The sequence below is a fragment of the Folsomia candida genome, unplaced genomic scaffold (genome assembly GCF_002217175.1).
Source record: "Folsomia candida strain VU population unplaced genomic scaffold, ASM221717v1 Fcan01_Sc028, whole genome shotgun sequence".
NCBI classification, from domain to species: domain Eukaryota; kingdom Metazoa; phylum Arthropoda; class Collembola; order Entomobryomorpha; family Isotomidae; genus Folsomia; species Folsomia candida.
Window position 1 is genome coordinate 1664151 of NW_019091220.1, and position 27832 is coordinate 1691982.

A 27832-nucleotide genomic window follows, 5' to 3' on the forward strand; every position below is an offset into this window, starting at 1 on the left:
GTAGCCCAGAGCTAAATTCCACCACCACCACTACTCCAGCTTTCAGTTGGCATTTTGGCAGTCGGGGAGAAGCAGCAAGTTTTTAACCACCAACAAAAACCACCACCGACCGACCGAAATCAAACAGGGTGACACATCTTTTTTCGACTTGTGGGTGTGTCAACGTACGTCAAGGAACAATTAACAATCGGACATTTATTATAATTCCAACAGGGCTGATTAATTAATTAATCAGTTAACTGGAAGAGTGGTAGTAACAATTTTAAGTTGATGAAGTTAGTAAACAACCAAATTTTTAATTAGTGAGTTGTAACAAAACAACAACTTGTAGGCAGGATAGAATTAATTTTGAGTTGAAATTATGCGATAAAACCCAAATTTCTAGTTATTCATACCAGGTTGTGAGGAGGAAATCTTAAAATTGACAGGGATTTGTTTATTTTGGTTAGTTTTCAATTTTTTGGAGTGACAAACTAAAAATTCCGAGAGTTCTGCCTGGACCGGATTGAGGTTGTGGTTATCTAAAGGTAAGAACTAATATATGTATATTGTTGTTAATTTTATTAGTTAGTTAACTAGCTTGTAACTTTCACAATTAGGCATTTAAGGATTAATGTTCATTTGTTTACAAACATTGTTGGGGCATTTGGTTTGCTGATAAGACTATTTGTATGTAATACATGTTGCGGTACGCGATGATGTAAAGTTATCAGGATTGTTTGGTTATGATAAGCCGGTTGTCCTTTTGTAGTGGGATTAAAGTATATAATGCATTGGATTATTTATATGTTAGCGGATTAGCATTATTTTTAGTCTGTCCATCTACTTATGTATACATAGAATGTTACTGGATGACGGTATTACCAAATTGATGGTTGATTAGTTGAGATTTTTTAACTATAACTGACATTCTTTTTGCCTTTACTAATTGAGTGATGTGACCTAAAACTTGGTGACCTTTGTTGACATGGGTTGATGCATTATGGTGATCAGGACCCAATTATTTAAGTGTTTCTACTAATTTAATTACAAGAATGACGTGCCATGTTCCAGGCAGGGTTAGATGATGATCACAAAAATGCCCAACTATTTATATGCAGATTATTATCAACGTTTCGATTAAGGGCTGGACGACGCCCTACGACTGACACTTTGTGACCCAGCCCAATGCCCTAAATGCCTGGTTTAGTTTAATTTAATTACCGAAATTGTCGGATGAGCTGGCACTGCACTTTGGCCATTTCCTCCTCTGGAAAACGGTGGAAGTGATCATTTCATGGGATGTTAAAAACAGAATCGATCGTGACATGCATGCATGTGTGTGGTCATCATCATTTTGAGAAGATATGTACATACATAAATGGTGGACAAACCAATTAGTGTAATTGACTCAGCTAATAATACATGCACATTATTTAATAGTAGTGCTGGAAAAATTGGCATGCATTTTGAATGTTTACCGGTTTACCCTTCCTCCCAGCATAATTTAAATTATTTAGCCAGGTGTGCATTTGAGTTAATTCTCTTCATTAAGTCCATTTATACATGTTTAGGATTACCATATTTACCGTTTGGTATTTGCTTTCTATTACATCATTTATTTCGTATAGGATTGCATTATAATGATTACCACTGGTATCGTGGCTGCAATTTTCTCTTCCTGCATTTAATTAATGCAGATAAAATCACATCACAGCACGCTAATTAATGCTGCTATTTGCCCCCGCACTTATTTTTGTTGTCGTTTCTCGTTAGTAATGTCCTTAACATAAGATGGAAATAAGTATTTCATAGACTACTATACATCATCATGGATGATGTATGTATTTAGTGACTCAGTTTTGTGGATGGATTCGATCATTATTTTGGACCTTGGAATTTTTGAGTGGATCAGGAATCGTCGATGATGTACATGGACTGATCTTAAGTCCATGTACAGTTGTCAGTTGTTTGTCGTCCTCATGTTATCATCTCGTTTGATGTGGTTTTAATTTGAACTTTTACTCTCTGTTTTAAACATTGATCGGCTTATCGTGTTTTTTTGTCATTTTTATTTCTCATGGTGAGTCAAAGGGCATTTCATTCTTCATGGTCGAATTTGTATGTATATTATTTACGGTATAAAATTGCGCTCTTCTTTTGCTGACTGACTGACTTTGTGAGTGACATCATTTCTTATCAAGAATGTGACATCTGAGTTTAATTTTCCACATCTTAATCTTAATGGTGTGTTGTTAATTATTAAAATGTAATCATCGCAGTTGTTTTATTGCAATTTTATGGTACCAAAGGCACCATTTATTTACAGATGTGTACGCCAATCTGTGTGATAGGTCCTATTTGCTATATAATTCTGCTTCTGGAGATAACTGACAGGATTTTTTTATAAACGTGTTGTGGTGATCTTAAAGAAAAATAAGGATGGAAAAACTATGTACGTAGATATGAAATTAATCTAATGAAAAAGTCAGATGGGTTTATGTTTCATGCCGTAAAATGAAGAATGTTTACTGCACAACAATATTGACGACCTAACAGTCATTTACCGTTTGTGCATTAATTATCTATTCCAGAATTTCAAACGACAGACAAATCGGTCAAAGGCATCGCCACGAATAGGGTTGTTGCTACTAAAGGGTTTATTACCTTACCTCAGGCGACAGTTAACTTTTATAGATTTCGCGTTTATATTTCGTGTGGTCGTATATTCCATTATATATTTTGTTGACATTATGCCCACTGTTATTGGCCACATAATATGGTCCGGTTTTTGCCTTATTAATCCACCAAAGGTCGGGTCAGTTTCACTTTCATTTCTATACTTTGCGACATATGGTTAATGTTCTTCTCAAAATGAAAAGTTGATCCACTGACCGAAAGCCAACCACAAGCAATCCATGCTCCAAGTGTGTGTGAATGAGAATGAAACAGAGATCCACAGAGATAGATACATGTATAAATTACTTTGCGTACTGACAAAAGCCGCAGAAATAAAGGGTGACGGAATAGTCTTTATTACAGTAAAAGTCAGTCTCATATGGTCATTTTCATACTTCATTCGACCACCACTGTGAACAATTTGGGTCGAAGTAAATTGTAACTTGTAAATGTAAACAATATTGTTCCGTCCGTTCCCATTACAGAGTTGGATAGAGAGGGGCAGATGTTAATGAGTTAAATGAAATATGACAGAGCAGTATGTACGGAAAAGAGGATTTATAATAACGGAGAGTAATCAGCCATAGCAGAGATCCAGTAGAAAATAAAGTAAACCATCTGATTCCGATTCCCACAAAGAGGAAGGAACCATTTCCCATCCGACCACAAGGCGGATTCAGGCGGATATGAAGGGTTTATTCAGATGGTTTCGGTTTACTACGTATGTGGGGGTGGAAATATATGTTTCCTTTCATTTGTGTGTTACGTGGGTTGAAAAGATCTTTGTATTTAAGAAGGAACTTTGTACTTATTTGTTTTCATAAAAGTTGAGCAGTGATGATTATCTGAGTACAAATGTCATTTAAAAGAGATACAAGGAAAGATATGGTATATGTAGTTTTGATACATTTATTATGTAAGCCAGGCAGAGGATGTGTCTGCTTTTCAGTCATGTCATGTGTATTCTCATTTAAAGTGCATATTAATTTGTACTACATTGCAGCTTCATGAAATATAAAAATGAATATAAATTCGTAGATTGGATACTAATGCGATTTGAATGGAATGAAATAAAGTGATTTATGAGAACTTGAGTAATAAGTCGGTTAGTCATGCATCATCGTTTTCTCTTCTGCATATAAAGAGAAGACATTATTGGTTTCTCTCAATAAATTCTAGTTCACTTGATTTGATCTTCTTGCTCACTTGAAAATTCGTCGACTTATTGCAAAATCCATGGCTTGAAAATGGCACATACGGACCTCTAAAGAATATTGTGTGAGGCTATAGGTTGGCAGAATAAAGAGATTTTTCAATTGAACGCAGACTTTGTTAGCATTCTGGAGATTTTCCTTCTTTCCAGGAACATGGATTAAAATCAGGGGACAGTATTAATAAAATATTCTATGGAACAGGTTACCAACTATTTACCAGACCAGAGATTTATGTATTTCCTCGTAGATACTCATGGATACATCCATACGTATCCCATCTTCCTCGAACTAACTATTAGAGTAAATTTGTATAAGGAGGAGAGATTGAAGAAAAGAAATCTGAATTCGTAGGAAATGGAAAGATTGTCCCATCCGATATCCGACAAGATGAATGGCAGTCTAGAGGAGAGATCTGTTTGTTGTTGAAATTCATTTATCATGTCGAACGCCAATCTTCCTCATCTTTCTCCTCCTCAACCATCCTTCAAATTAGCTTTGAGAAGAGGAAATGAGATGAGTTTTCTGAATCTGTGACTGAAATCTGCTTAGCTGTAACATCGCAATGGTACTTTACGTTACGTCACTTCACGTCGTATGCCTCATGAATATCTACAGTGTTTCCATTTATTTAGTCGTGTTTACTCTGCACTTAGAGCCCATCTCTGCTCGCATTTGTCACATGATTTAAAACCATTTATGAAATTATCACTCACTTTCGATTAACGTGAAATGAAAGGAAATCCTTTAAATCCTTCTTCTCTAAAAAATATTCTGAAATTTTGGACTTTTGCGATGAACCGGAATGATTGAAGGGTTTTGAATCTTTGATGCCTGACACGACAATGCTTTTCCTTTCCTCCCCGATATAAGATAAATACTTTCACGTGCCTCGTTCACACGAGTATGATGACAACTCGTTTGGTTGGACGTAAGGGTTGCTGCGATTTTGCACTATCAAAACGTTGTGGGAGGCTGAGAGTGTAAACTAAACTCCGGCTGGGTGGGGAGAAAGAGTGAAAGGTGTGGGTATAAGAAGTAAATTCATAGTACGGATAGCATTGATTAAGGATACAGGATCTATATGGTTTCATTTTATCGTATAACTTATCCAGTATTATTTCTAGTGCAACTTGAATAAAATCGTGATGGTAGCGTAGTAGTACGACAAAGTGCGTCAATAATTGCACATGGGGGAGGATTAGAGAGAAAACGTATATTATCCAATCAGTCGTGCCTCGCATCCTGGTCGACCTAAGTTAATCTTTCGCCACACCAAACAAGACATGTACACAGTACTCCGTGTAGAATGGAAAATTATTTTGACGTGGCATATTGCAATCACGAATTTCGACAGAAAATCAAATGAGAAAGGTTCTTTTAATTTACCGGAAAAATAATCCCGTGTGTAATTTTGTACAATCAGCGATGCAACGAACCATGTAGATACATACATTTGTACATATGCAGCCGTAGACTTTTCATGGATTCCATGTCGTGATATTGATTAATCCCGACCAGCAGGAGAATCTCTCCATCGTACATATAACATGTATTTTTGTTTGTATACCTGTGTTAGTACACACGCATGTTATTTTATTATTGCCTATCTGGTTTTACTAAATACAAGCTGCTCCTGTTGCAGTATTGATTCGATACGATGTAGGATAATTGTACCGCAACATCCCCCTCTTTCTGTCTTCCTTGTTAAGTTTTCTCTCCATCCGTCCATCCATCCGTTGTCTTGTCTAATTATATTCTCCTCTGGTACGCTGTTTCCTTCACATTTTCTGCTCAACTACATCCGTCCCTTTATATTTATTCATTATGAATCCATCCATCCGTTTTTGTCCTCTTTTGGGGAATCATTGCTATCTCTCGATTCCTATATCACAAAACTCAGACAGATTATTATTCTACCTGTAAATTATATTGCTAGATTTTTCTCTTTTATTAAGACTTTTGACAAATAAAGATGAAATTATCAGTCTGTAATGTGCATATTGATATATGAATAATCATTTCCCTCAATTGGATTTTGATAATAGAATTCTGAATTGACATGGATAATGCACTTATATCTATCGGTTGGTAGTGAATGAATAGAATTTCCATTCTAATCTTCCGGCAATTTAACCTTTAGAGGATTAGTGTGAGCCTTGTTACAAGTTGAGAATAGAGTGAGCATGATGATATCATCATTCAGCAGCAGCTTAGATTTGCTTAATCTAAAACGAAATAATAATTCCCTCTGTCTGTCTGTGAATTCGGCTCTTATTCAACTACCCCCACTTGACTCAGTCAGACCTTGTCGGTTGCTCAATTTTGTTGGTGACGACGACGACGGCGACGGTATTATTTTGTTAGGAAAAGACGAGTGAACTTGAGCTCGTTTTCTGGTTGCAGATTCGTTCGTTACGTAACGTAATTCGTAGTACTGCAGTGTGGCTGGGAACATTTGAGGTCTGAGAGAGTCGTGTGGTGTCGGTGTGATGCCCTTGGTTGTGGTTTTGCTTTTTCTCGGGGTCTAAAGACTGAGATAAGAGATAGCATAAGCCCCACCACACGAATATTGCCACACCACTACCACTACTGCATATATGTACATAAACCTGACCAACCGGTCAAGTAGCAAGTAAGTAAAGTGCATGAACTTGTACTACCCTATGCATGAGAATGTATTTACGTTTGTGGGGAGAAAACCCTCACACCGATGGCTCTGATTACTTACCCGGTTGTGGATAATAACGACCATGCACCTTTCCAGTTATCCAATTTCTCTGGTGTTAAGCCTAAGCCACGAGCCGTACGGTTGAGTCACCCTCTCGGCTGGTACGTCATTTCGTATTATTTCGTTCTACATCTTACTCTGTGGATGTGTTTTCGTGTTGGAAGGAAATATATACCTCAAAGCAAGCTCAACCCCTTGTTTGTTTACAGTTTCCTTCTTCCTTGCTAAACTGCCTCCTCCTTTCACTCTCTTCGTGCTGCTCGTCTTGCTGTTGTTTCCATCCATCGAGGTGAAAGGTGAAATTTACCTTTTTGAGAGGAGACTCATGTTTCATACTTGTTTGTCTTGCGGATGACTTTTGTGTGAGTGAGCGGTAGACTTTCATTGCTGGTAGTTGGAGATAGGAGAGAGAAAGCTAGACAAATAGGCAGAGAGGAGGAAGGGGCAGTGGTGAATTTAGGACTCCCAGTAGTCCAGGTCGATGTTTTTAAGGAGAAATGTTAGCAGAATGCCTGCCTGGTGCAGTTTGGGTAGTTATGTTGTTGTATGCATCGATCTATCCCGGTGGTAGGTGGGTAGTAGTAGTCGGGTCGTCACAAGAGAAGGTAAAATATATCATTTTTGCCACCCACCCTTCCATACCGAAGAATACTCACCTTCACGACTGCATGCTTTCCCTTCCCTGCGAGTTAAAGTTTGAGTTAGGGAACAGTCTGGGCATCCTAGTGAGCGAGTTGACTTTTTCTCCTCGCCACTTACCAGTAATGTAAATGATTTTTGTCACTAAGACTTCTAATTTGCAGCTAATACAAAATGGATTGATTTCGTTTTGGTGGCAATAAATTCCCAAGTTTGTGCTTTACAATTGCCATGTTGCATAAATTCCATAATAAATCTCGGTGAAAAGTATTGGACTGAAACATGATATGAGTCCATGTTTCAGTTCAATACTTTTCTCTGAGATTTATTATGGAATTTATGCAACATGGCAATTGTAAAGCACAAACTTGGGAATTTATTGCCACCAAAACGAAATCAATCCATTTTGTATTAGCTGCAAATTAAAAGTTTTAGTCGAAATTTTTCTCCTTTTCTGGTTCGCGATGCCCCGTTTGGAGAGTGGGAACGGTCACTCTCAAAACCCAAAGCAACTTTTTACATGCAACTGACTGCATTGTTTACATGAAAATCAGCTGCTCTTTTCGCCCCGCCCCCCCCCTCATTTGCAAAAAATCTCTCGGCACACAAGGAGACGCAACCGTCGTCTCTGTCTTTTAGTTATGAGATTTTTTCAACGTATATGCATTCTTAACCGAATGTCTAGACTTATAACGCTGGCTGGTTAGCTGTGTTTGTTGTTGGTCGGTGTTTTTGTACTTCATTTGGCTTTTGTTAAGCCGGCCATAATAGAATAGAATAGAATTCCTTTTACCTCCAAGCCCATTCTTCTTTGTGTTTAGGCTCGTGTTTTCCTCACACATCACATGGGAGAAAGAACCCCAAGTAATATAACACTAGAATGAATGCTTGAGCGGCTGGCTGGCCCTTGAAAGTTGGAGATGGATCACAATCACAACAAGGCCATGCCACTGTTAGGTACCATCCACTATAAGAGTTATGTAATCACACAGTTTGCCCAATGAAGTTGTGTATTGAGTAGAGTAGAAGTGTGGAAAAAAGGAAGAAATTGCATTTCATACGAGTCGCAGTAAATCATTCCGACTTTTTGGACAAGCAAGTAAATATATCGCGCATTGGATATACACGTTTACATTTCATTAGTAGGGAGCTCAGAATTGCAGTAATTTGGCCACGACTCGAATACTTTATGCACCAGCACCACCCCCCTTTTACAGAAAACGGAGCAAGGACAATAAATAAATTTTTCTTCTTGCTTGTCGTCAGCCTATGTACATAGAATAGCGTGACATGTTTCATCGTCATGCAGGCTTTTATCAAAGAAAACTGTGAAAGCATACCTATTTATTTCCACATATTTTCTAATTCCATCCGTCGCTCAAAAACCGGGACTTCATGGTATTCTACTTAAAGTCCACTTTCTTTGAGCTGAGCTGGTGGTGAAAATCTACCGAAATTCATTCCGTGTGTCACATTCTTCCCTGACAAGGATTGAATTGAGACTTTGTGGTTTGAACTTGCAACTGCAAATGCAACGCTGCGCTGCTTTTTACTTAGCCCCTGAAGGGTCATAAAGTTTTGTCGCTGTCATGTCTCTCTGCAAGTAAGTAACGCTTCCCACTTTCTGTCAGTCTAAATAAAACCTACTACTGGATGATCTTACGTAGCAGCGAGATTGGCTGCATCTTCTATGTGAAATGTGACATTTTGCGATGCAATGTTGGATTTCACATGTCACAAACCTGTCGGCAGGTAATCCCAACATTATTACGGTCTTGGCGGTGATATGGTGGCAGAAATAGTGACGGCATATCACTAGTTTCTTTTAGATTTAAAAATACCCAAAGTTGACAGAAGTGGAATTTCAAATTCTCACTTGGATTTGTACGATAATCTTTCCCCAAAATGAAAACTTTCCCCTCTGTCTTCTTTTTCTCTCTGGATGAAAATTTTTTATAAAAACTTTCACTCGGGAGAAAGTATTCTCAATGCATCTTTTGTTTGTCTAACTTTCCACTCAAACTGCCCCTTTTGCTAAGTGTTGAGGTAAAATAATAGTAAAAAATAAGAATATTTCTTTCAGTTTAGCGTAACAAGGAATAAGCCATGTTTTTTTCCTTCCTCTTTGATTCGCCCTTGGTGAAAGTTGCATCCGTCTGTTTGTGAAATTGCATCAGAGAGGCTCATTCAAATTGGAAAAGTTTAGCTAAACTTTCCTTTTACTGACAATTCAGCGCCGTCTTATTAACGTCGTAGTTCGCCCAGAGCAAGTAAAGTGCGTGTAAAGAGAGAGAAAGTTCATCTCGACACCTTCTTCATGCCAAAGCCGTTCTCATCTCGTTATGATTGCTCTTCTTTATCCCCTTTTATTTTATTTCTTTACAAGTTTCGATATGCATTTCAAAGCAAAATATGGAGATTTAGAAAGCCGGATTATGTTTTCTGTTGTGTTCGATTCTTCCTCCCCCTCAATTTTATGGATTAGGTTCCTTAACAAGTTTTCAATTTGAGTCAGTCACTCTTTAATCTAATCAGTCAATTCAATTTGAAACGGTTAACGGAGAAATATCCATTAGTTGAAAATCTGTAGATTTCTAAATCTTGTAAAATGCAATTTTCTGAGAGGGACACAACTACCACTGCATTCTCGACTTTCGAGGATAGGCTGATGGGAAGAAAATGTGGAGAAGGCAGTAGACGAAACGAGCTAACGAAGCTTCAGCTTCTTTTGAGCACTTCTCAGCCTGTAATTAAGGCTGTAATGAGACGGTCTTTCTTCTCTTGTAGTAGAAAGTTCGAGCCCCTGCAATGTTTGCCCAGGATCAAGAGAAGCAGAAGAAATATTGCTCTATTTTGTCAAAAGGCTTTAAGTTTGCTCTTCTCCAGTTCTTCCTATGTAGCTAGTTTACGCACTCAGCCAACCAGCAATCGTATATTCGTATACATCGTGTTTTTGTCTCTATATTTCGTATCCTTTTTGACTTGCAAGAGAACAACGCTATGCTAAAGAGCTCTAGAATATTAATTGTCACGAGCAGAATACTTGATGTAATTTTGGAAACTGTGTGCCCTCCCCACAAACCAATTTGGCTCCTTTTTGACTAGCTAATGTAGGAATACGTGGCGTGGTTACGCATTGCGTTGCACATTTATAATTTTATTTCTGCATTACCACGCAGTTTTGCGGTTTGTAGTCTTAAATCAGGTTCAAGTAAGGGTGAAAGTTGGATACAAAATTTATAAATCTCTAGTCTCATAAATATATGGAAAGAAGTCAAAAGTCATAAATAAAAATATCTCTGACATCCGGTAGCACAGATGAGACAGACGCATCTCAAGTTTGCAAAACGCATATTTCTCTCACAAAATACGATCTCGTAAAGGAAACGAAGAACTCGGGAAAAAATCTGAATCAGCTCGTCTTGTATCATCATCTCGAAATGAAGAGCTCTGATATTACTGGAGTTGAAGATGAGGCAGATTTGATGAGTCATTTCGTTTGGGTAAAATCCCATGAAAAGAACGAGCCGCATTGCTTATTTCGACCCCTGGGGGAAAAGTGAAAGTGGAGAAAGGAGAATTTTTTTTCCAAGAAAGAGAAAGTGTATCAATGAACTGAGAATGAGTTACTACGTGATGGCGACGCGTGATACGAGAGAGAGTTAGAAGGTAATGATGATGATGATGGCGTTGCTGTTGCATTGATGGAAATGAAGTCTAAAAGTAGCTCTTAAGATGTGTGGTACGGCCGACAACTAGTAAAGGAGACCACCACGAACGAAGGTTAATGGGAACACGCATCTATTTTTTCTGGGATTCAAAGTTCCTACTTTTTGACTTTCTTCTTCCTTCCTTGATTGGCTTTCTTTTTGGTTTTTGTTGCCTGTAAAGTTTTCTAATTTTCTATATTTTCCTCTCTCTCTACCCTTTTGTTTTGAGTAAATAATACGATTTTATCATACAATATCTATCTAGTGCAGATTTGCAATCAGGATAACTTTGAAATTACTTTTTTCCTCCTAGTAGAACCAACTTTATGCCTCCTCGTACTTTATTGTTATTGACTTCGGAAGGAAAGTTGTTAAAGTGTAGATTACAGATTGACTTGACTGTGTGAATGGTGAAAGTTTTGCCCTGCTGCTAGTGCTGCTGGGTGGTCTGGTCGTACGCAGTAAAAGAAAATTGACACCAAACAAATTCTCCCGAATTGTTCCATTATTGAGAAAAATGTCAACTTTAGCTCAATCTTAGGTTTGGATCTTATATGTAATATCTCTCCAGAGACGTGGTGACGACGATTTATCGAGCCAATTTTGAGACGAAATTTTTCTCCGTTATTATTATTCCGATTAGTTACGTTTTACCATTAAAGTTAATTAAGTTCCGATTAAAGTTCGTCACGTCCCTCCCACTTTTTGAATACGAGTGCAATAAAAATAATAGTGAGGGATCAAAGAAATTTCCTTTATGATAAGGAGAGGAAATATGAAATTCATTGAGGAATGCTGATTCCTGGTCACAAACCCACCCAATATTTTACACCCTCTTTCTTATTATGCATTCAAAGAGTGGGGGGGAGATAAGGATCTATAAATGTGTAACAATATTATTCTCCTCCTCCCGTGTAAAATAAATGGAGTAGAGAATTATGATGATGGTGGTGTATGTTGTACGAGTCTGTATAATATGCACTTGATTGAAGGAAAGATATACCAATAAACGGAGCAATGTATAGTGACTTTGATGATTTATAGTCGGGTGACAAATAATAAAAACGATAACTGTGAATCGATCTGGAAATGAGTCACTCGAAATGTAGCAGTAGGCAGCCGAAATCAACTCCAATGCCGAACAGCCACTTACTTATTGCTTACCGGCAACCACTTAAGCTCTCTTTCTATAATGATATCACTTCTACTACCCCACGGTTACGAATTACGAACGAGCCACTATTCTGTATTGTGTGAGGTGTATGTACCAAAAAAATGGTATGCTACACACATTTATGGGTAAAAAGACCAGAGTGAAATATTCCAAAGTGCGTTTCCTATCCCGTCTCCCCCATTTTTTCTGAACTGAATTCTGTTTTGCGTGTACATACAGTGAAGCTAAATGCGTTTATGTATCTCGAGCCAAAGAGAGTTCATGAATTTTTCGTAAGAATGGTAGACAGGGATTGAAATATATGCGAAAAGAAGGAAGTGAGTTAAGCGAGTCGGAACTCAAACGAAATCTTCTTAGGTTTGTATCAGATCCGAGTAAAAGATGAGAATGCAAGCAAGGGTGTGAAATATGTAAGTGGAAATAGAAGTTGATCCAAATGTTGAAAAAGTTCACACCACTCACACGAATAGATATCCAGCTGCTGGTCTCATTATACTGTGCAAGAGGAACTAAACAAAACAAAACGCTCTACTTCGTGAGGGAGGTTTGTTATTCCATCCCAAAAAAGTATAGATAAGTTGAAATATACTTTACTCTTCCCATCTCTGATTACCTCATCAAAAAGTTGGGCTTTTCGAAGTCACGTAAATATTCATACCTTGTAAAGTAATAAAATAAAACTTTCACAGCTTGCTATTTAGTCCAGCTCGCCTATTTCGTATAGTTTTACTTATTACTCTCTCCCTGGAGAGAAGAGCAGTTAACATTTCCATTGTCTACCTATGCCAGCAGTTTATACTTTGTGTTGTTGATGTTTTATCCCATTTTTCGTATTGTAGAGAGGGTCGATAAATAAATGGTTTGATAATTTTACTCCCCCTGCCCCTCCACTTTTCCATGCATTATATCCAGTTTGCCCGCCTTATCACTTACTCACATCTCTGATTGATGCATCTTACCCGTAGTAAATTCTCCTCTCCTGGCAGGTTATCGAGTGAGTGGCTAGATTAGATCTTGGATGGATGGATGGGTGAAAATGTATTTACCAGTGAAAGGAGCGAATTTGAATTTATATTTATTTTATGATGGATGGAATAAGTGGAGAAAGTTGGTAAATTTTGACAGTTTGATACACCGCACACACAGCAATAATAATGAAAGTCAACATTGAAAATAATGAATATGGTTTGACATTGCATTATATTCATTCACTCGGCTAGAGTGAGGGCAGGAGGTTGGGCACATTTCGTGCCATGTCAAATTAAGAGTTGAGGTTTACAGTTGACAATGACTTTTAGTTTGAGAGAGAGAGATGATGGAGAATGGATGGATGGATGGATGAAGCGTAATGTTGACTTTAATCCATTTTAGTCACAACACAATTAAGTTAAGTTTTGGTTTGGTGGGGTCGAATGTCAAAGGAAAATTCTGGACGAGAGAACAAGAGAACAGAGCTGTCTCTGCAAACTGTAATAATGTCGCTTTGAATTTACAATATGTACACACAGCATCACATCACGACCACATTGTGTTTACGTTTAAGTTTAGTGATGGTGGGAGTAGAAAAGCATCATTATTAACATACATTTATATCGAGCAATGTTACATAGTTAACAAAGTATTTTAATAGATTAGAATTTATAATGTGACACTGCAGCAGTGTCCTCGTGCATGTCTGTATATTCATTAAGTGAGCATGCGATCATGAGAGTTGCAGTCAAGTTTTGCATTGTAAATTGTGTCTCAACACTTACTTTAGCACTTAAACTGTACAACAAGCTGGGGAGCAGTTTTGTTTGTAGAACGGAGATGAGAAATTTGGGAGTGTTTAGTTTGCATAAACTCCTTTCTGCCTGTCTCTCTGTCTCCGTTGGAATATTCACAAAAGTTGTCGTCTATCTATACTAATGGAGATCTTGACTTGTTTGAATTTGAGCTTTTGTCACCACCATTCCATTTATGGACGTTGAACTCTCCTCCGTAGTCATAATAGTCGTATCGATGCATGCAGATTTAGTTGACGGACGGAAACATAAAGAGGGGGGATCCGCGAAAGAGATATGAGCATGATGACACAATGTCCTCTCTATACTTATAAATTAACACATGAATTGCATCTGTTGACAAAACTAGATCATTAAGAAAGTAAATAAAAACATGGAGTGTCGGGTGGTCGGGTCATTTGAAAGTGAATGGGAGCATAATAAATTACAGGGAAAGTGTGCCGAAGAGAGAGATAGATTTTTGTGAAATGTTTGTTGTGTCCATTAATTTTTATCTTTATCGAGGTTTAGATCAACAACTTATAATTAGAATTGTGACAATATGATGTAAAGCGATGTGTATAGAACCACAGAGTATTTCGAGGGTTATATTTTTGTTTCATAGTTTTTCCCCTCCTGCGGGTTCTAAATTTCTCTTGTATAGTGCACTTCTTTCTTCTTTTGTTGGATGAACTACTGGACTGCTCATTCACCAATTGAGAGTTAATGAGCCAGGGTGACCCTCTCTCTTTGTTGGTCGTCGTTGCATTGCATTCATTTCTTTATTGTGGAGGAACGACCGAATGCCTCGAAACAGTGGACGTCTAGTAGATAATTTATTGAATTAGTCCCAGTTAATAGGTGACGGCATACGTAGACAGACGGTCCCACATTTCTCGGCTAGTGTATGTATGTACTTGTAGTACAGAATTATATGAAAATACATAAGTGCTCGTGAACATATTGTGTTGTGCAGTAGTCAGTAATTTAGTAATTGGGTGGGTGGCGATGTGCAAGAATATAGATTGCGCAATGATTGTATAACTTTAATCAAGTCAATTTTTTCAAGAGTCGAATTAATAAGTTAGTACGTTATGTTAATACAGATAGAGATTTGTGTGTCGATGTCGGTACGAGCGGACGGATATCAGATCAGGAACTAAATAAAATACAACCATGCCATGCCGTTCTCATTCGACCGGGACGCGATGCCTACCAACCAATTCCATCAATTTTTCACGGAAATTGTAATGAAAGGGGTAGTGCTGGCAGGAGGGCATAGGTAGAAGGCTTTCTCCTCTAATAGGTACGTGACTTGGGATCAGATCGCAGAAAAAGTGTATGCATTCAAGACCAAGAGACGAGCGAGTGTCCATAGTGGTAGTCGTCCTCTTTATGCTGCTGCCGTTTCATATCCTCAGAATCTGCTCTTCTGCACGACGAGAGGAAGGAAGGAAAGTGAGAGAGAGGGGGATCAAAAAGAGGAAGCATCGATCTCATCCTTCCTTCATCTCGTGTGCTACCATCCATCCGGCCAGATACAGCCTTTCTGTTCTCTGCAACATGTCTGCATCAACCTATATGCAAGGTGCGTTGGTGCGTGTGTTGTGTTGCCTTTTATAGATTCTGGATCTCTGGTCTTCTTTTCTTTCCGCCAAAATGAGCCCTCTGGTTACGGAATGTGCTTAGTTGTTTCTCAAAATGTACAAAAGAACAGTAAGTCGCATTCATCGCGTCGTGCGGTGCTATATATGGCATTCACTTGAACTATTAGTCTTGGTTTCCGGGTGGTTTTTAGACTTTTTTCAGAGGGAGGGAGAAAAGCTGCTGGGTGGAGAAGAAATCTAATAATGTCATAGTGAGAACATAGTACATACACTCGAATCTCGAGAGATTTCCCATTATTGCTTTCCGTTCACTTGACCCTCGAAGAAAAACGCAACCAAATGTTGTGCACAACTTTCCAATGGAATGGTGCTTATCAATTGCATCTCTCTCGAAGAGGTAGAAACTTATAACGAGCGAATGTGTGAGGTGGAGGGGGGGGACTCTCGTTCACGTCTGTAGTGGGCATTTTAAATTAAATGAGGCTTGAATTTCGAACGATGTGCCAGCAGTGCGTCGTCATTTTGCTAATAGACACACGATCTGAGAGTAACTAAAATAACGGGGAAAAGATTTCACCTTTACTACTTTTCTCTATATTGCACTTGCACTGCAATTAAATAAGATTCATTGTTGGGGTGGGATTACAGCAATAAATACAAAATTATTGGTAAGGGTAGGTAGTAAATTGTGGGGTAATTTCGGTAGTTCGTAATTTGAGGTTGGTGTAAAATTGAAGTCTGTCTTATGGTATAGAAATAGAATAATGCGTAGTAAAAGATGAATGCGGCTGGAATTTAAAGTATCTCATCATCCTGAAGTATCCACTAGCAGATGTTTGCATGTTTGCACATCTCTCCAAATGGGATGAGAATTGCTTTCGCCATTACTTACGAGTGTAAGGTATTGGCTTCAGATTTGTGTGGCTGAAATGAATACAGGGGTTGACGGACAAGCGAGAAAACGAGATACGTCTTTTGTCTTCCTTATGTCCATCAGCGAAATGGTTTCAATTCGTTTTCAATCCGAACTTTGGTCCAAAGCAACAGGACCAGGATTTAAGAGAAATGGGAGATGTGGAACACAAGTATTTCGAACGCTCAACTCTAATGTGGGTGTGTGTGTGTGGAAGACTTATGAACGTGGCCAAATGGTTTTCCTTCTTTTTTTTTTCTCTCCAGAGCAAGTCTAGCATGGAGAACAATTAGCTTTTAAACGAAACAAATGCTCATATCAAGCGTGTAAAAAATAGTTCTTTTTACAGTACACAAAAAAAACTGATGATAATGAACAAATTTGTTCCTCGTTTGCTAGTAATGGTTAAGATTTCTATCCTGTCCGCCCAGCCCACCCACAATCCGTCTTTGTCACGAGCTTTATAATAGAGTGAAAAGTGTGCAATGTGTGGGGGAGAATTTTACGTGCCTTATCTAGATCCTGTCTACTTTTTCAGTTTGACTTATCATCTTATTTTTCTCTTCTTTGCAGCGCAAGCAGGAGGAGATGATCAACTAATAAGTAACCAGAGCAGCTAGCGTCACCTGAACGATTTTGAGATGTGCGACAACCTCTGATACCAGAACCGGAAGTAGAAAAATGACGACGAGTCCATTGAAGACAAAAGTTGTTCAAAATCGGTTGTCCGAAACCTGTGTTGTTAATAGAAAAAATAAAAGGACAGAGTCGAAGAGGAGAATAAGACTTGGAAACATGTCCAGCAGAAGAATAATGTCATCTTTAATATCACTTTCTCTCCTAGTTCTATTACAGATAAACTTTTCACACGCGACAGGTATGTATTTACAGATAATTAATGAATAAGTCAATCTTTTTCTTATTCCTTCTGTTTTTATTTTTTCCCCTTTTCCAGTTCAATCCCCCCCATCCATTACGAAGGAACCTCCCACAGACGAGCTGCTCTTTCAAGTTGCTGTTCGACAAGATGAAAACGATAAGCCGTTTATCATCGAATGTGAGGCAGAAGGTGAACCCGCCCCCCGCTATAGGTGGATGAAAAACGGGAAAGAGTTCAACTGGCAAGCGTACGATGACAGGATCTCACAGCAGCCCGGAAGAGGCACATTGGTCGTGACTGCCCCCAGAACGGAGGATGTCGGCCAATATCAGTGCTTTGCAACGAACGAGGTTAGTAAAAAAAATACAAGCTCACTATCTTGACTGACCAATAATGACTTTGTAATGATTTTAATCCCGAAATCGTAGTGGGGCACGGCTACAAGTAATAATGCTTATTTAAGGTAAGCATTTTTAGCATGGAGTGAATGTCTTTGGAAATATATACATAAGTATAACATATGAATAACTTATTAGGAAAGCGGAATTGAACTTGTTCAAGGAGGAAGAACCTCCCACCATTGTGGCAGAAGAGGGGGCTCCGTTCAAATGTAATTTAACTTTAACTGTAATGTCCAAGAGGGGGCTCCTTTTAAATGCGAAATAAAATTTTATCTTTAAATCTATTTTTCCAGTGACTTGTAATCCTCCAGGTAAATTAAGTTACAACAAATAAGAATGGAAAGTAATGTAAAAAATTTACATTTAATTCTCTACACCGTTTAGATGGCTGGCCGAAGCCTAAGGTTTATTGGATGTTACAGGTAATTTTAACTAACACAAGTTTTTAATAAGGATTAGTATTGAGAATGTTTATCATTTTCAGAACCCACAAGGTGCCCTCGTAAATATCAACACATCCAGGATTACGGTAGACCCGGAAGGCACACTCTGGTTTTCAAATGTGACTCGACAGGACAGAAGCTCCAACTTTTTGTATTCTTGTGCGTAAAAAGCTTTACACGTTTTTTTATTAAAGTGCAATAAATTGAAATTCTAAGTTTCTTTTTTTATAACTCACAGGTGCCGCCTATTCATCATTCAGGTGGGTGTTGATTCATGCAAATTATAATCATGTTCATGCTTGTATGAAATTGGATTTAACCGTTAATTATCTTCTCTTCCTAGAAATGAATACCGACTCGGAAATCGGGTATACTTGGGTGTCTCTGCCACTAGCAGTTCCGCAACAGCTAACAAACACCCTCCCGTTATGCAATACGCCACGAAAAGAAATACTATAGCTTTGAGAGGAAGCTCCACATCACTTTGGTGTATCGTGGGCGGAACGTAAGAAAGATTTATTTTAGTCCCCACCACTCGTAAACTTTGTGTCGTAATAATCGTAAATGTTATATGTTCTTGTTCTGTAGACCGCTGCCAGAGATAAAGTGGGCAAAGAAGGGCGCCTTTCTTCCCAGTGATATAGAATATGACAATTACGGGAAGACGTTAAAAATCAATAATGTTGATTTTGAAGGTAACCGCAGATTATGAGTAAAACAAATTTTTCACCGCATTTATCTACGTCAGAAAATCAGCAACTAACATACTAATTTTTTCTATGATCTCCATCATATTTCCAACCAAATGAATAGATGAAGGAAATTATGATTGCGTAAGGAAATATGTATAAAAACATTCACATGAAACGATGGGACTGGTTTTCTAATTTGTGTTATGTTTCCAGGATGCCTCAAACGGAGTTGGTTCTCCTATTTCCTACTCGGTCCATTTGACGGTTTATGGTTAGGAGACAAAACTTTATGATGTCTTAAAGTTGTAGTATGTTTGTTTATAACAAACTTTCTTTCTTTTTTAGCCGTTCCTTACTTTACTGTTGAACCGGAAATACAAAACGCCGCAGAAGGTAACAATATAATATTTGCAATGTTTTCTTTGTAGAATATTTCAAGAAATAATTCAAAAATAAAATAATAATCATTATTATTATCAGGTGAAACGGTCGAATTCCAGTGTGAAGCGGCAGGAAAACCAGCCCCAGAGATTAAGTGGATTCATAACGGAAAAGATTTAGAAGAAGCAGAACCAAATCCGAGGAGAAAGAAGATTGGCAACAAGATTATTATTGAAAACATCAAAAAGTCTGACACAGGTGATTACATAAAAATAAGTTAATTAAACTAACTTCCGATCATGATTATTATTTTCGTTCAGGAAATTACGGTTGCAACGCCACCAACAGTTTCGGATACGTTTATAAAGACGTTTATGTCAACGTACTCGCTCTTCCCGCAGAAATCACGGACAAACCCAAAGACGTTGTCACGACGGATGGAAAATCAATTACACTAACATGTCGCGTATTTGGAGGTAAATGCAAAGTGATTGTTTTTTAAATTTAGATTGTTATTTCCATTTGCAAATTTTTTTGTTTTTCAGCACCAAAACCGTTAGTGAGATGGTACCGAAATGACCAAGAATTGACCGGGGGACGATTTAAGGTTTTACCCACGGGCGACTTGGCAATTCGCGACGTGACGCTGGTTGATTCAGGAGAATATTTTTGTGATGCGAGAAACAAATTTGGAAATGATAGTGCGAGTGGTACTCTGGTCGTTAAAGGTAGTACAGCAATCAGCAACAATAATTAAGTACAAATTAATGATGTTCAAAAAAAATTAAACGTGTATCCTTATTTTAGAACACACCTGGATCAAAGATAAACCTATTGACTATGAAGTCGCTGCCGGAACCACTGCCACTTTCCGCTGTTCTGCCGATACTGATTACAGCCTTCGCCCCCTCTTGCAAATCCACTGGTTGCGTAACAATGAACAAATTGATTTCGATGCCGAGCAACGCTATGTCAAATTACAAGACAATTCTCTTACCATCGACAAAACCACCGAGCTCGACTCTGGGATATATACTTGTCTTGCTCAAACAGATTACGATAACGACACGGCCTCTGCTACACTTACAGTACAAGACGTTCCCAATCGGCCAGAATTACTGGGAATAAAATGTTACCGACGTGACTCAACGATCGCTTGGAAGCCTTTAGGAGACAACAGATCCCCAATTCTACACTACACCATCCAATATAACACCTCTTTTACTCCAGACACATGGGAAGTAGCGGCCAAAGATGTCCCTGCCACGGAGACAAGTTATACAGTGTCAATGAGTCCATGGGCAAATTACACGTTCCGAGTAATTGCGAGGAACAAGATTGGACCTTCCATCCCATCCTTGCACTCTGACGTTTGCACGACTCCACCTGATGTGCCGTTTAAGAATCCAGAAAATGTGAGGGGTCACGGAACCCAGCCGACCAACCTGGTTATTACTTGGACCCCGATGCAAGAAATTGACCACAACGCGCCCAAATTTAAGTATCAAGTCCAATGGAAACCAGACGATTCGTCCTCTCCGTGGCAGCTCGAGGAGATAAAAGATTGGCGGAGGAGCGAATTAATAATAGAAAATCAGCCCACGTATCGCCCGTACTTGATAAAAGTCAGGGCACTAAACGAAATTGGAGAGTCAAATGTGGCTCCGACGGAGATTAGAGGATTCTCAGGTATAGTAAATTTTAAATATCAAACAAATGAATTAGTGAAGATTTAGAAAGTTAGGTGGGGTTTTCATTATCATTATCAAGTTCATCCTAGGAAGATATTTATGCTTATGCAATACATTTTCATTACGATTTTCAGGCCAAGCCGAACCAACGGATGCTCCTGAGAATTTTACCGTGATTGGGAAAACAGAAGCTCACGCCGCTCTTGTCTCGTGGTAAAAATTCATATATATTTTTATACAATTTTTATAAAATTTGACAATTAACAAACTCAACGTCTCAATTCCAGGTCTCCTGTTCAGCCGACCAGTCTCCGTGGAAAATTTGAAGGTTACAAAGTTCAAACGTGGACCGATACCGACGGGGAAGACGACCGGCGTGAAATTTTGATCAAAAATGATGTTACGAGAGCTGTTGTGGACAAACTTGTCCCGTACTCCAAGAATTATTTGGTCGTGATGGCATACAACACGGATCACAACGGACCTCCAAGTCGAACCATTGAGGTTGTCACACCAGAAGGGGCACCCGGCCCGGTCGAAGCATTCGAAGGATTTCCACTGGGTGCAAGCGCGCTTCTCTTGATTTGGAGAAAGCCTGACCAGCCGAACGGAATTTTGACTGGGTATCAAGTCTATTATCATAAAGTAATTGGAACGGAGGTGGACATTTTACAACAACGAAATCCAATCGATGATCCTGAAGAAACGAGAGCCAAGTTGGCTGGATTGGAGCCTAATACGAAATACCGAGTGCATATTAGGGCTGTAACAAGTGCAGGGGCTGGAGATGAGTAAGATTAAGATATTTTAATGCTTAAGATTTTAATTAAAATAATGGGAGCATGCTAATTTTTTCTTTAATATTCGAATTACAGTACATTCATTGAGGTGAGCACAGAACCACTCGGAAGTCAACTACCCCTTGAGCAACCCAAGTTCATCTGGAGATCGGTTGAAACGGAAAATGGTAAAGCTGCCATACGAGTGAAATGGGTGCCCAACCTACACGGATCTGGACGACCGGGAGCTCATTTCTTTGTTCAGTACAGGTATGCATTTTTAGTGAAATGTCTTGACACTTCAGAAGAAAATTTGTTACTAAATATTTCTGTGATTAGGTTGTATGGAAGAACGACATACGAATCCACAGAGCCAGAACTTTATGAAGACTACATCATCGTCCGTGGTCTCGAGCAGGGGGAGACGTATGTCTTCCGCGTCGTAGCTGTGGACGGTACCCTGACAAGCACGTCTGATGAAGAGGAGATTTATACTTATGCTGGTATGATATATTTTTGTATTTTAAAAGATAACAATTTGTTCCGAAAATGATCAGCTCAATTGAATATCTTCAGATGGTCCAATAGTGCAGCGTGCAACGACGACAAGCACGGGGTGGTTCATTGGCCTGATTGTCGCAATCGCTTTTCTCGTTCTTATCCTTATCCTGTAAGTTATTTCGTGCTAGCAAACACAAAACCTTAATTTGTCCTGTATATTTTTTATTAATTTACAACATCAATTTTTTAAACTAGGGTATGCATCGTGAAGCGTAACCGAGGAGGAAAATATGCCGTTTATGAGAGAGAGATTGCTCATGGTCGGTTAGATTATGACGAGGGGGGATTCCGTGAATATTCTCAGCCGTAAGTAAACAGTAGCTTAATTAAGTAATTAACATATTCAAAAATACCGTTAATTAACTGTCATAATTTTCTGCAGGACTGAAGCTGCCGGACGTTCCTCGATGGGAAGCGAATTCAAACCTCCACATGAATCTGATACAGATTCCATGGCCGAATATGCCGATGAAGGTGATTAATCAGTTGTAATAAATTGATTTTACATACTAACTAATTATTGCATTGTTTAAACAGCCAAGTTCACGGAAGACGGGTCTTTTATCGGCCAATACGGTGTGAAAAAGAAGCCTGACACAAATCTTCCTTCCCCGATGGCAACCTTTGTCTGATCTTATAATAACAATCTCTAACTTACTTTTACTCTGTTTTTATACAAACCGACAACAACAACTTACACTCTTACGTTATCTGCTCTCACAATTTCTAATATATTCAACAACGTGAATCTCATTCTTATCTCTGAATATTTATTCATTCAATTAATTATTCAATTCAAGTGTTCACTTACTAGTTAAATATTTTGTTACTGACAAAGATGAAGAAAAGGGTGTTATCTGTCGTGGAGATGGTGGTGGTGAAGGTGAGGTGATGCTGCCAATCAAATCATATAAGTGTACCTACAATGTAGAAAAAGGAAAGCAACAAATGGAATCTGTTATCTTTGAGTCTCACTCTCTCGGATCATCAGCGATTATTAATGTAAACAGAAATGGACGCAAATTACTTGCATAACAAAATTATTTGCAACATTTTGCAGTTTTAAATTCGTCCATGTCCATGTAAAATAGGATACAAGGTGCAAAAGTAATACGTTTGTGCAAAGTTAAAAAACTTGTTGTTAATTAATTAATACTTACATTCATACATAGACTAACTATTAGGCAGGAATAGATAGAAAAGAGAAACTTGTCCAGTCCAGCTAATATGCTTAGGTAATGGTGAAGCTTATATAATATTTATACTGTCAACGATATCTACCGACTTGAGAAAACTGATGAGAAGAATTTTTGCCTTAACTTTATTTTTTAAAAACCAGCTTTACAACAAAAAATATGTACTGAAACCTTCCACCGGTGTTGGTGAAACTTTATTATTATAAACAGTTAAATTATTTACAAAGTGACTATGTAATTGCTGCTGCTGCCTACTACTCTTAGAAGACATTTGTACGAGTGCCTCGTTTAATCAACAACTATAGTATTTAACTTGTACAATAATAAAATGAAATAAAATAACTCGACGACCGGTTACACTACTACTGCTGCTACTACATTTATACATAGCTTGGCAGGTACATAAATAAGTACGTAATTAAGAGAACTTTTTTTATTTTATGACAAATACATAATATATGTTGGCTCTATTTTGTAAAATTGAAAAATAGGAATGAAATGTGTACCAACCAATGAATGCAAGTCTTATTATTTAATTGTACTTGAAAACAGTGCGATTGATTATGCTGCAGAACAATTGTTTTTTTATAAACCTGTGAAAGTATGAATTAATTAGGATAAAGATGGAAATTTTTTCAGTTTTATTAACAATTATTGCTTTAACACTTATCCAGAATTATTAAATTTACTTATTTCATTGTTATACATATACGCTGGAGATATCGACTTAATGAAAAAATCATAATAAATGGAGCAGAAATCTCCCAAAATTCCATACCTCAAATTTGTAAATACCTAAAGAAATATGTCACGAATGCAACACTAATCTCATCCACACCAGCATTTTTGGTGTTATATAAGTTTAAGAGACTTGTTTTCTTTCAGCCACACAGTTTGGTTTTCATGAATGAAAATACTCGATCCAAAAAATTCACTGACGTCAATCCATTCGTATTTAAGACATTCAAGTAAGAATACAAAGACATGAGCTCTCTCTTTAAGCTGAATGGTGGTGCATCGTAGCATCGTATCGGTAAGTATTTAGAATGAAAAGCCGAAACAAGGGTTGTTGTCTAAATAACAAGGAGAAAAAGTTTATCGGTTTGTTATTGCACATCTTGTCATACATTCATCTCGTGCAGACGTAACATCTTTAACGTCTTTAACCAATCCACACACATCTTGTCAACTAAATTTAGGGAAGGAATTCGATAATGTAAAATTCCACGAAAAAATTGAATGATTAATACCTTTTTGTAAAGAAAGTAGGCACCCATTTCTATTTATTGACCAACTAACTCTTAGATATTGTTCTCTAAGGATAAGCTTTGAATACAAACATACGACTCGTGTGTGTGGCAGTTGGATCATGTCATTTTTTTGGCTGATAAATCGTGAACCTCTTTAATTTCGCACTCAAGAAAAAATATACTTGACTCCTTCCTTTCGAAAGGTTCCGTTCAGTTTTTTATCATCATCTTCATCATCACACATATGCTAACAAGGGACACTCACGACCTGTCGTTTGAGTCCAGGGTACCCACTATGTTTTTTAGAATCTACTAGGACCCCAGATGAAGGATCCATTCATATTTCCGTGTAAAACTCATATTTGGCGCCATGGCGTGGCGCCAAACTTAAAAATTTACATTTTCGACCAACTTCAAACCCTCATAACTTTTGCAGTTTATGTCGGATTTTCAAAATTTTATGCTTAAAATGATCACAAAAGTCGAAATTTTTGACAAAAAATAAAAATAAAAAATTTCTAATTTTTGCAATATTTTTAGGATTTTTTCGACGAACCCCCATTTCGAAGAAAATTACGAAATTTTGCGAAAAGTTAAAAGCGATAATTTTAGAAAAAATTTCATGGAATAAGAAAGTTGAACTCCTTGTCATGATTTTTGCCAAAAATTTTGAAAATCCGTCCACAATTTCAAAAGTTATGGCGGTTTCAAAAATAAAAACATTCAATTTTGGCGAATTTGGCGCCACGCCACGTCGCCAAATATGAGTTTTACACGGAAATATGAATGAATCCTTCATCTGGGGTCCTAGTAGATTCTAAAAAACATGGTGGGTACCCTGGACTCAAACGACAGGTCGTGAGTGTCCCTTGTAAGTAGATTAGTCAAGCAAGCGACTATTGCATGTATATTTGTTGGAATGGGAAAAAATATGAGCTACGTCTCCCAGAATATATGTAAACCATGAAAGTGTTATGTGCATAGTTTGTAAAAGTTAGCATTTTCTCATACAAATTGCACATAAAAATTTGCATTATTCTACCCGTTTTTATCGGAATCAACAGAATGCTACTTCATTTGGACTAAAAAAAATCATAATAATTATTAAAATTATATGAATTTTCCCCCCACAATTATTCTATCGGGTGCCCAAATAATTAAACGCGTCGTACTCTGGTTCATATCTCTCTCTTTTTCCATCCACCGACGTTCAGTGATCCACTGTATGCAAGTGTGGAGTTCGAGAAGAGTGTGTTAGAATGTGCAGATGCATGTAATGTGAGAGATATTTGTCTTTTACAAACGTACGAAAAAAAATCATCCGTCGACGAGAAAGGGGTTCGGGAACGAGGAGGAGGAGAGAAACCAAAAAGTTCAAACAGAATCTCAGCCCCCGATGATGATGATGCCACCACAAATGTAAGTTCTGATACTGCATGGTCTTCCTTGCGGATGGAGGAATCTTTTAGCTTTCAGCCTCAGAAAACGGGTGCCAAGTACACTAATCGAAAATACTAAAAAGTCACATCTTCCACTTGCTCCCAACTTGGTTAACTGACTCATCTCGCAATACACAATGGATATATTCCTTCAAAAGTTGGACAAATTGCATAAGAACACACATGTCTTTAATTACAATTGGGAAATTAAACCCTCGTCGATAATTTAGTAGGAGGAATTTCATTTTGGAACAGGGAGCATGTAAAAATAAGTTGTACAGTAATTTGCGCCGAGTGAAAGTTGGTGATTTGATTGTATAAATATTAATTTCGAATTTTAATAATGCTCCCGTGAATGAGTACTCAAGTCTAATTGAGTTGGTATAAAAGTGGAAATCATGAAACGAAAACGACTAAACGCTGAAAATGGGAAAGTTTCGAATAGTTGCTTCTTTCAAAAATGAGTTTGTGCCACATTTTAACAAATGGATAACATTATTTTCCTCTTCATTAGTCAGAAATGAAGAGAAAGCAGGAAGAAGACATGGGAAACGGCTTTCTCGGGGTGATTGTCACAAGGAGTCGGTACACTAATTAATTTTTAATTAGCAGTATGAAGTTCAAAATGTAAAATAATATACAGAAAATTCTACCAGCTCCCTCGACAAGTGGTGTCTTTCTCCTGTATAAAATCGATAATAAAAATGGTGACTTGAAATAATTTAAGCTGTTTGTTAATTGGTTGTGATCTCGCCTCTCTCACATAAACCTACGTAAATACACATATCCAATCTACTAAATTCTACAACTAGTCAATAATAATGCTGCACATTTTTGGAAATATGGATCCCGAAATATGGATAATCTCACTCACTTCCGCCGTACTGGACACCAAGAGAAAGTGCACGACGATCCCACTCAAACTAAAGAAAGTTTATTCGAACCGAATTTCCTGATTCTTAAGAAAATAGCAAATATAAAATGACAACAATTCCCACTCTGTCGTGGTTGTGGTCGACTATAAGTTTAGTAATAAAAAAATGTTTCTAATAATTAATAATACTGCCGTGTATCATTTCTACCAGTACCGAATGTCAGTCATACTTAATAATTTTACGATAAAGTGCGTACATTAAATATACAATTTGTCACGATGATGTTCACCGGATCGCCGCGGAAGAGGCAGACGCAGAGTGGGAGCGGCGGTGGAGGCGGCGGTGGGTCGCATCGGCCGAGCAGGGCGAGTGCGCATTCCAGTACAAATAATCCAAGCACGTCGTCCGAATCCACGAGGGCGAGATCCTCCAGTGATGTGAGTCCACTTTCTTTTTCTGCTTAGGATTAGTGTCAAATGAATAAAATTGTATGACCGGAAGTCATTTCATTAATATTGTTGTGGGCGGATGATGAATTAAATGAGGAATGGAATTACCGTTAACATATAAATTTATACTTTTAACACCTACATACACCGTCAGACCACGCAGTCAGATCTTCGTCTGAATGGCCTGCCCTGTTATAAATGAGATGTGACATGAATGAAAAGATGATTCGTCGTCGTAAACCCCGTCGTCATTTATCACACACAATCTGTCCCGTTTCATTGCAATAACGAGGCATTGTTCCACTTTCATCTCGTCAGAATTATATTAATCCTTATAGACCTCGACTACATCCGTTACACATATGTATGCATTTAGTTTACGTAGTTTT

At 38.0% G+C, this 27832-nt stretch overlaps 1 protein-coding gene and 1 long non-coding RNA gene across 3 annotated transcripts; one reads left to right on the forward strand and one right to left on the reverse strand.

Moving 5' to 3' along the window:
* The first annotated feature begins 35 nt into the window (after positions 1-35).
* Positions 36-24207, forward strand: LOC110859755 (neuroglian). Of its 2 annotated transcripts, XM_035859815.1 has the most exons (27): positions 36-275; positions 450-527; positions 16980-17283; positions 17362-17636; positions 17715-17749; positions 17823-17896; positions 17981-17998; positions 18072-18109; positions 18172-18289; positions 18369-18390; positions 18474-18635; positions 18719-18825; positions 18944-18963; positions 19036-19093; positions 19168-19215; positions 19303-19461; positions 19524-19679; positions 19749-19931; positions 20011-20892; positions 21029-21107; positions 21182-21685; positions 21770-21943; positions 22013-22176; positions 22250-22343; positions 22430-22540; positions 22617-22708; positions 22772-24207. In XM_035859815.1, the coding sequence occupies exons 3-27, from the start codon at positions 17088-17090 to the stop codon at positions 22864-22866; spliced, it is 3864 nt and encodes a 1287-aa protein (XP_035715708.1). In that variant the 5' UTR covers positions 36-275; positions 450-527; positions 16980-17087; the 3' UTR covers positions 22867-24207. The 2 variants fall into 2 exon arrangements, with proteins under 2 accessions (XP_035715708.1, XP_021964427.1); XM_022108735.2 differs by having other exon boundaries at positions 36-527.
* Positions 24061-27817, reverse strand: LOC118438923. Its single transcript, XR_004837141.1, has 3 exons — positions 27552-27817; positions 27251-27450; positions 24061-24503 (listed from the first exon to the last, which is right to left on the reverse strand). It is a non-coding gene; the product is annotated as an uncharacterized LOC118438923 (long non-coding RNA).
* Between the last annotated feature and the right edge of the window lie 15 nt (positions 27818-27832).

Bases quoted from the DNA above. Each gene is read 5' to 3' on its own strand.
- LOC110859755 (XM_022108735.2), top strand. From the start codon at position 17,088: ATGACGACGAGTCCATTGAAGACAAAAGTTGTTCAAAATCGGTTGTCC. The intron at 18,110-18,171 runs GTAATTTTAACT...TATCATTTTCAG, and splicing joins AGGTTTATTGGATGTTACAG to AACCCACAAGGTGCCCTCGT. The intron at 18,636-18,718 runs GTAAGAAAGATT...CTTGTTCTGTAG, and splicing joins TGGTGTATCGTGGGCGGAAC to ACCGCTGCCAGAGATAAAGT.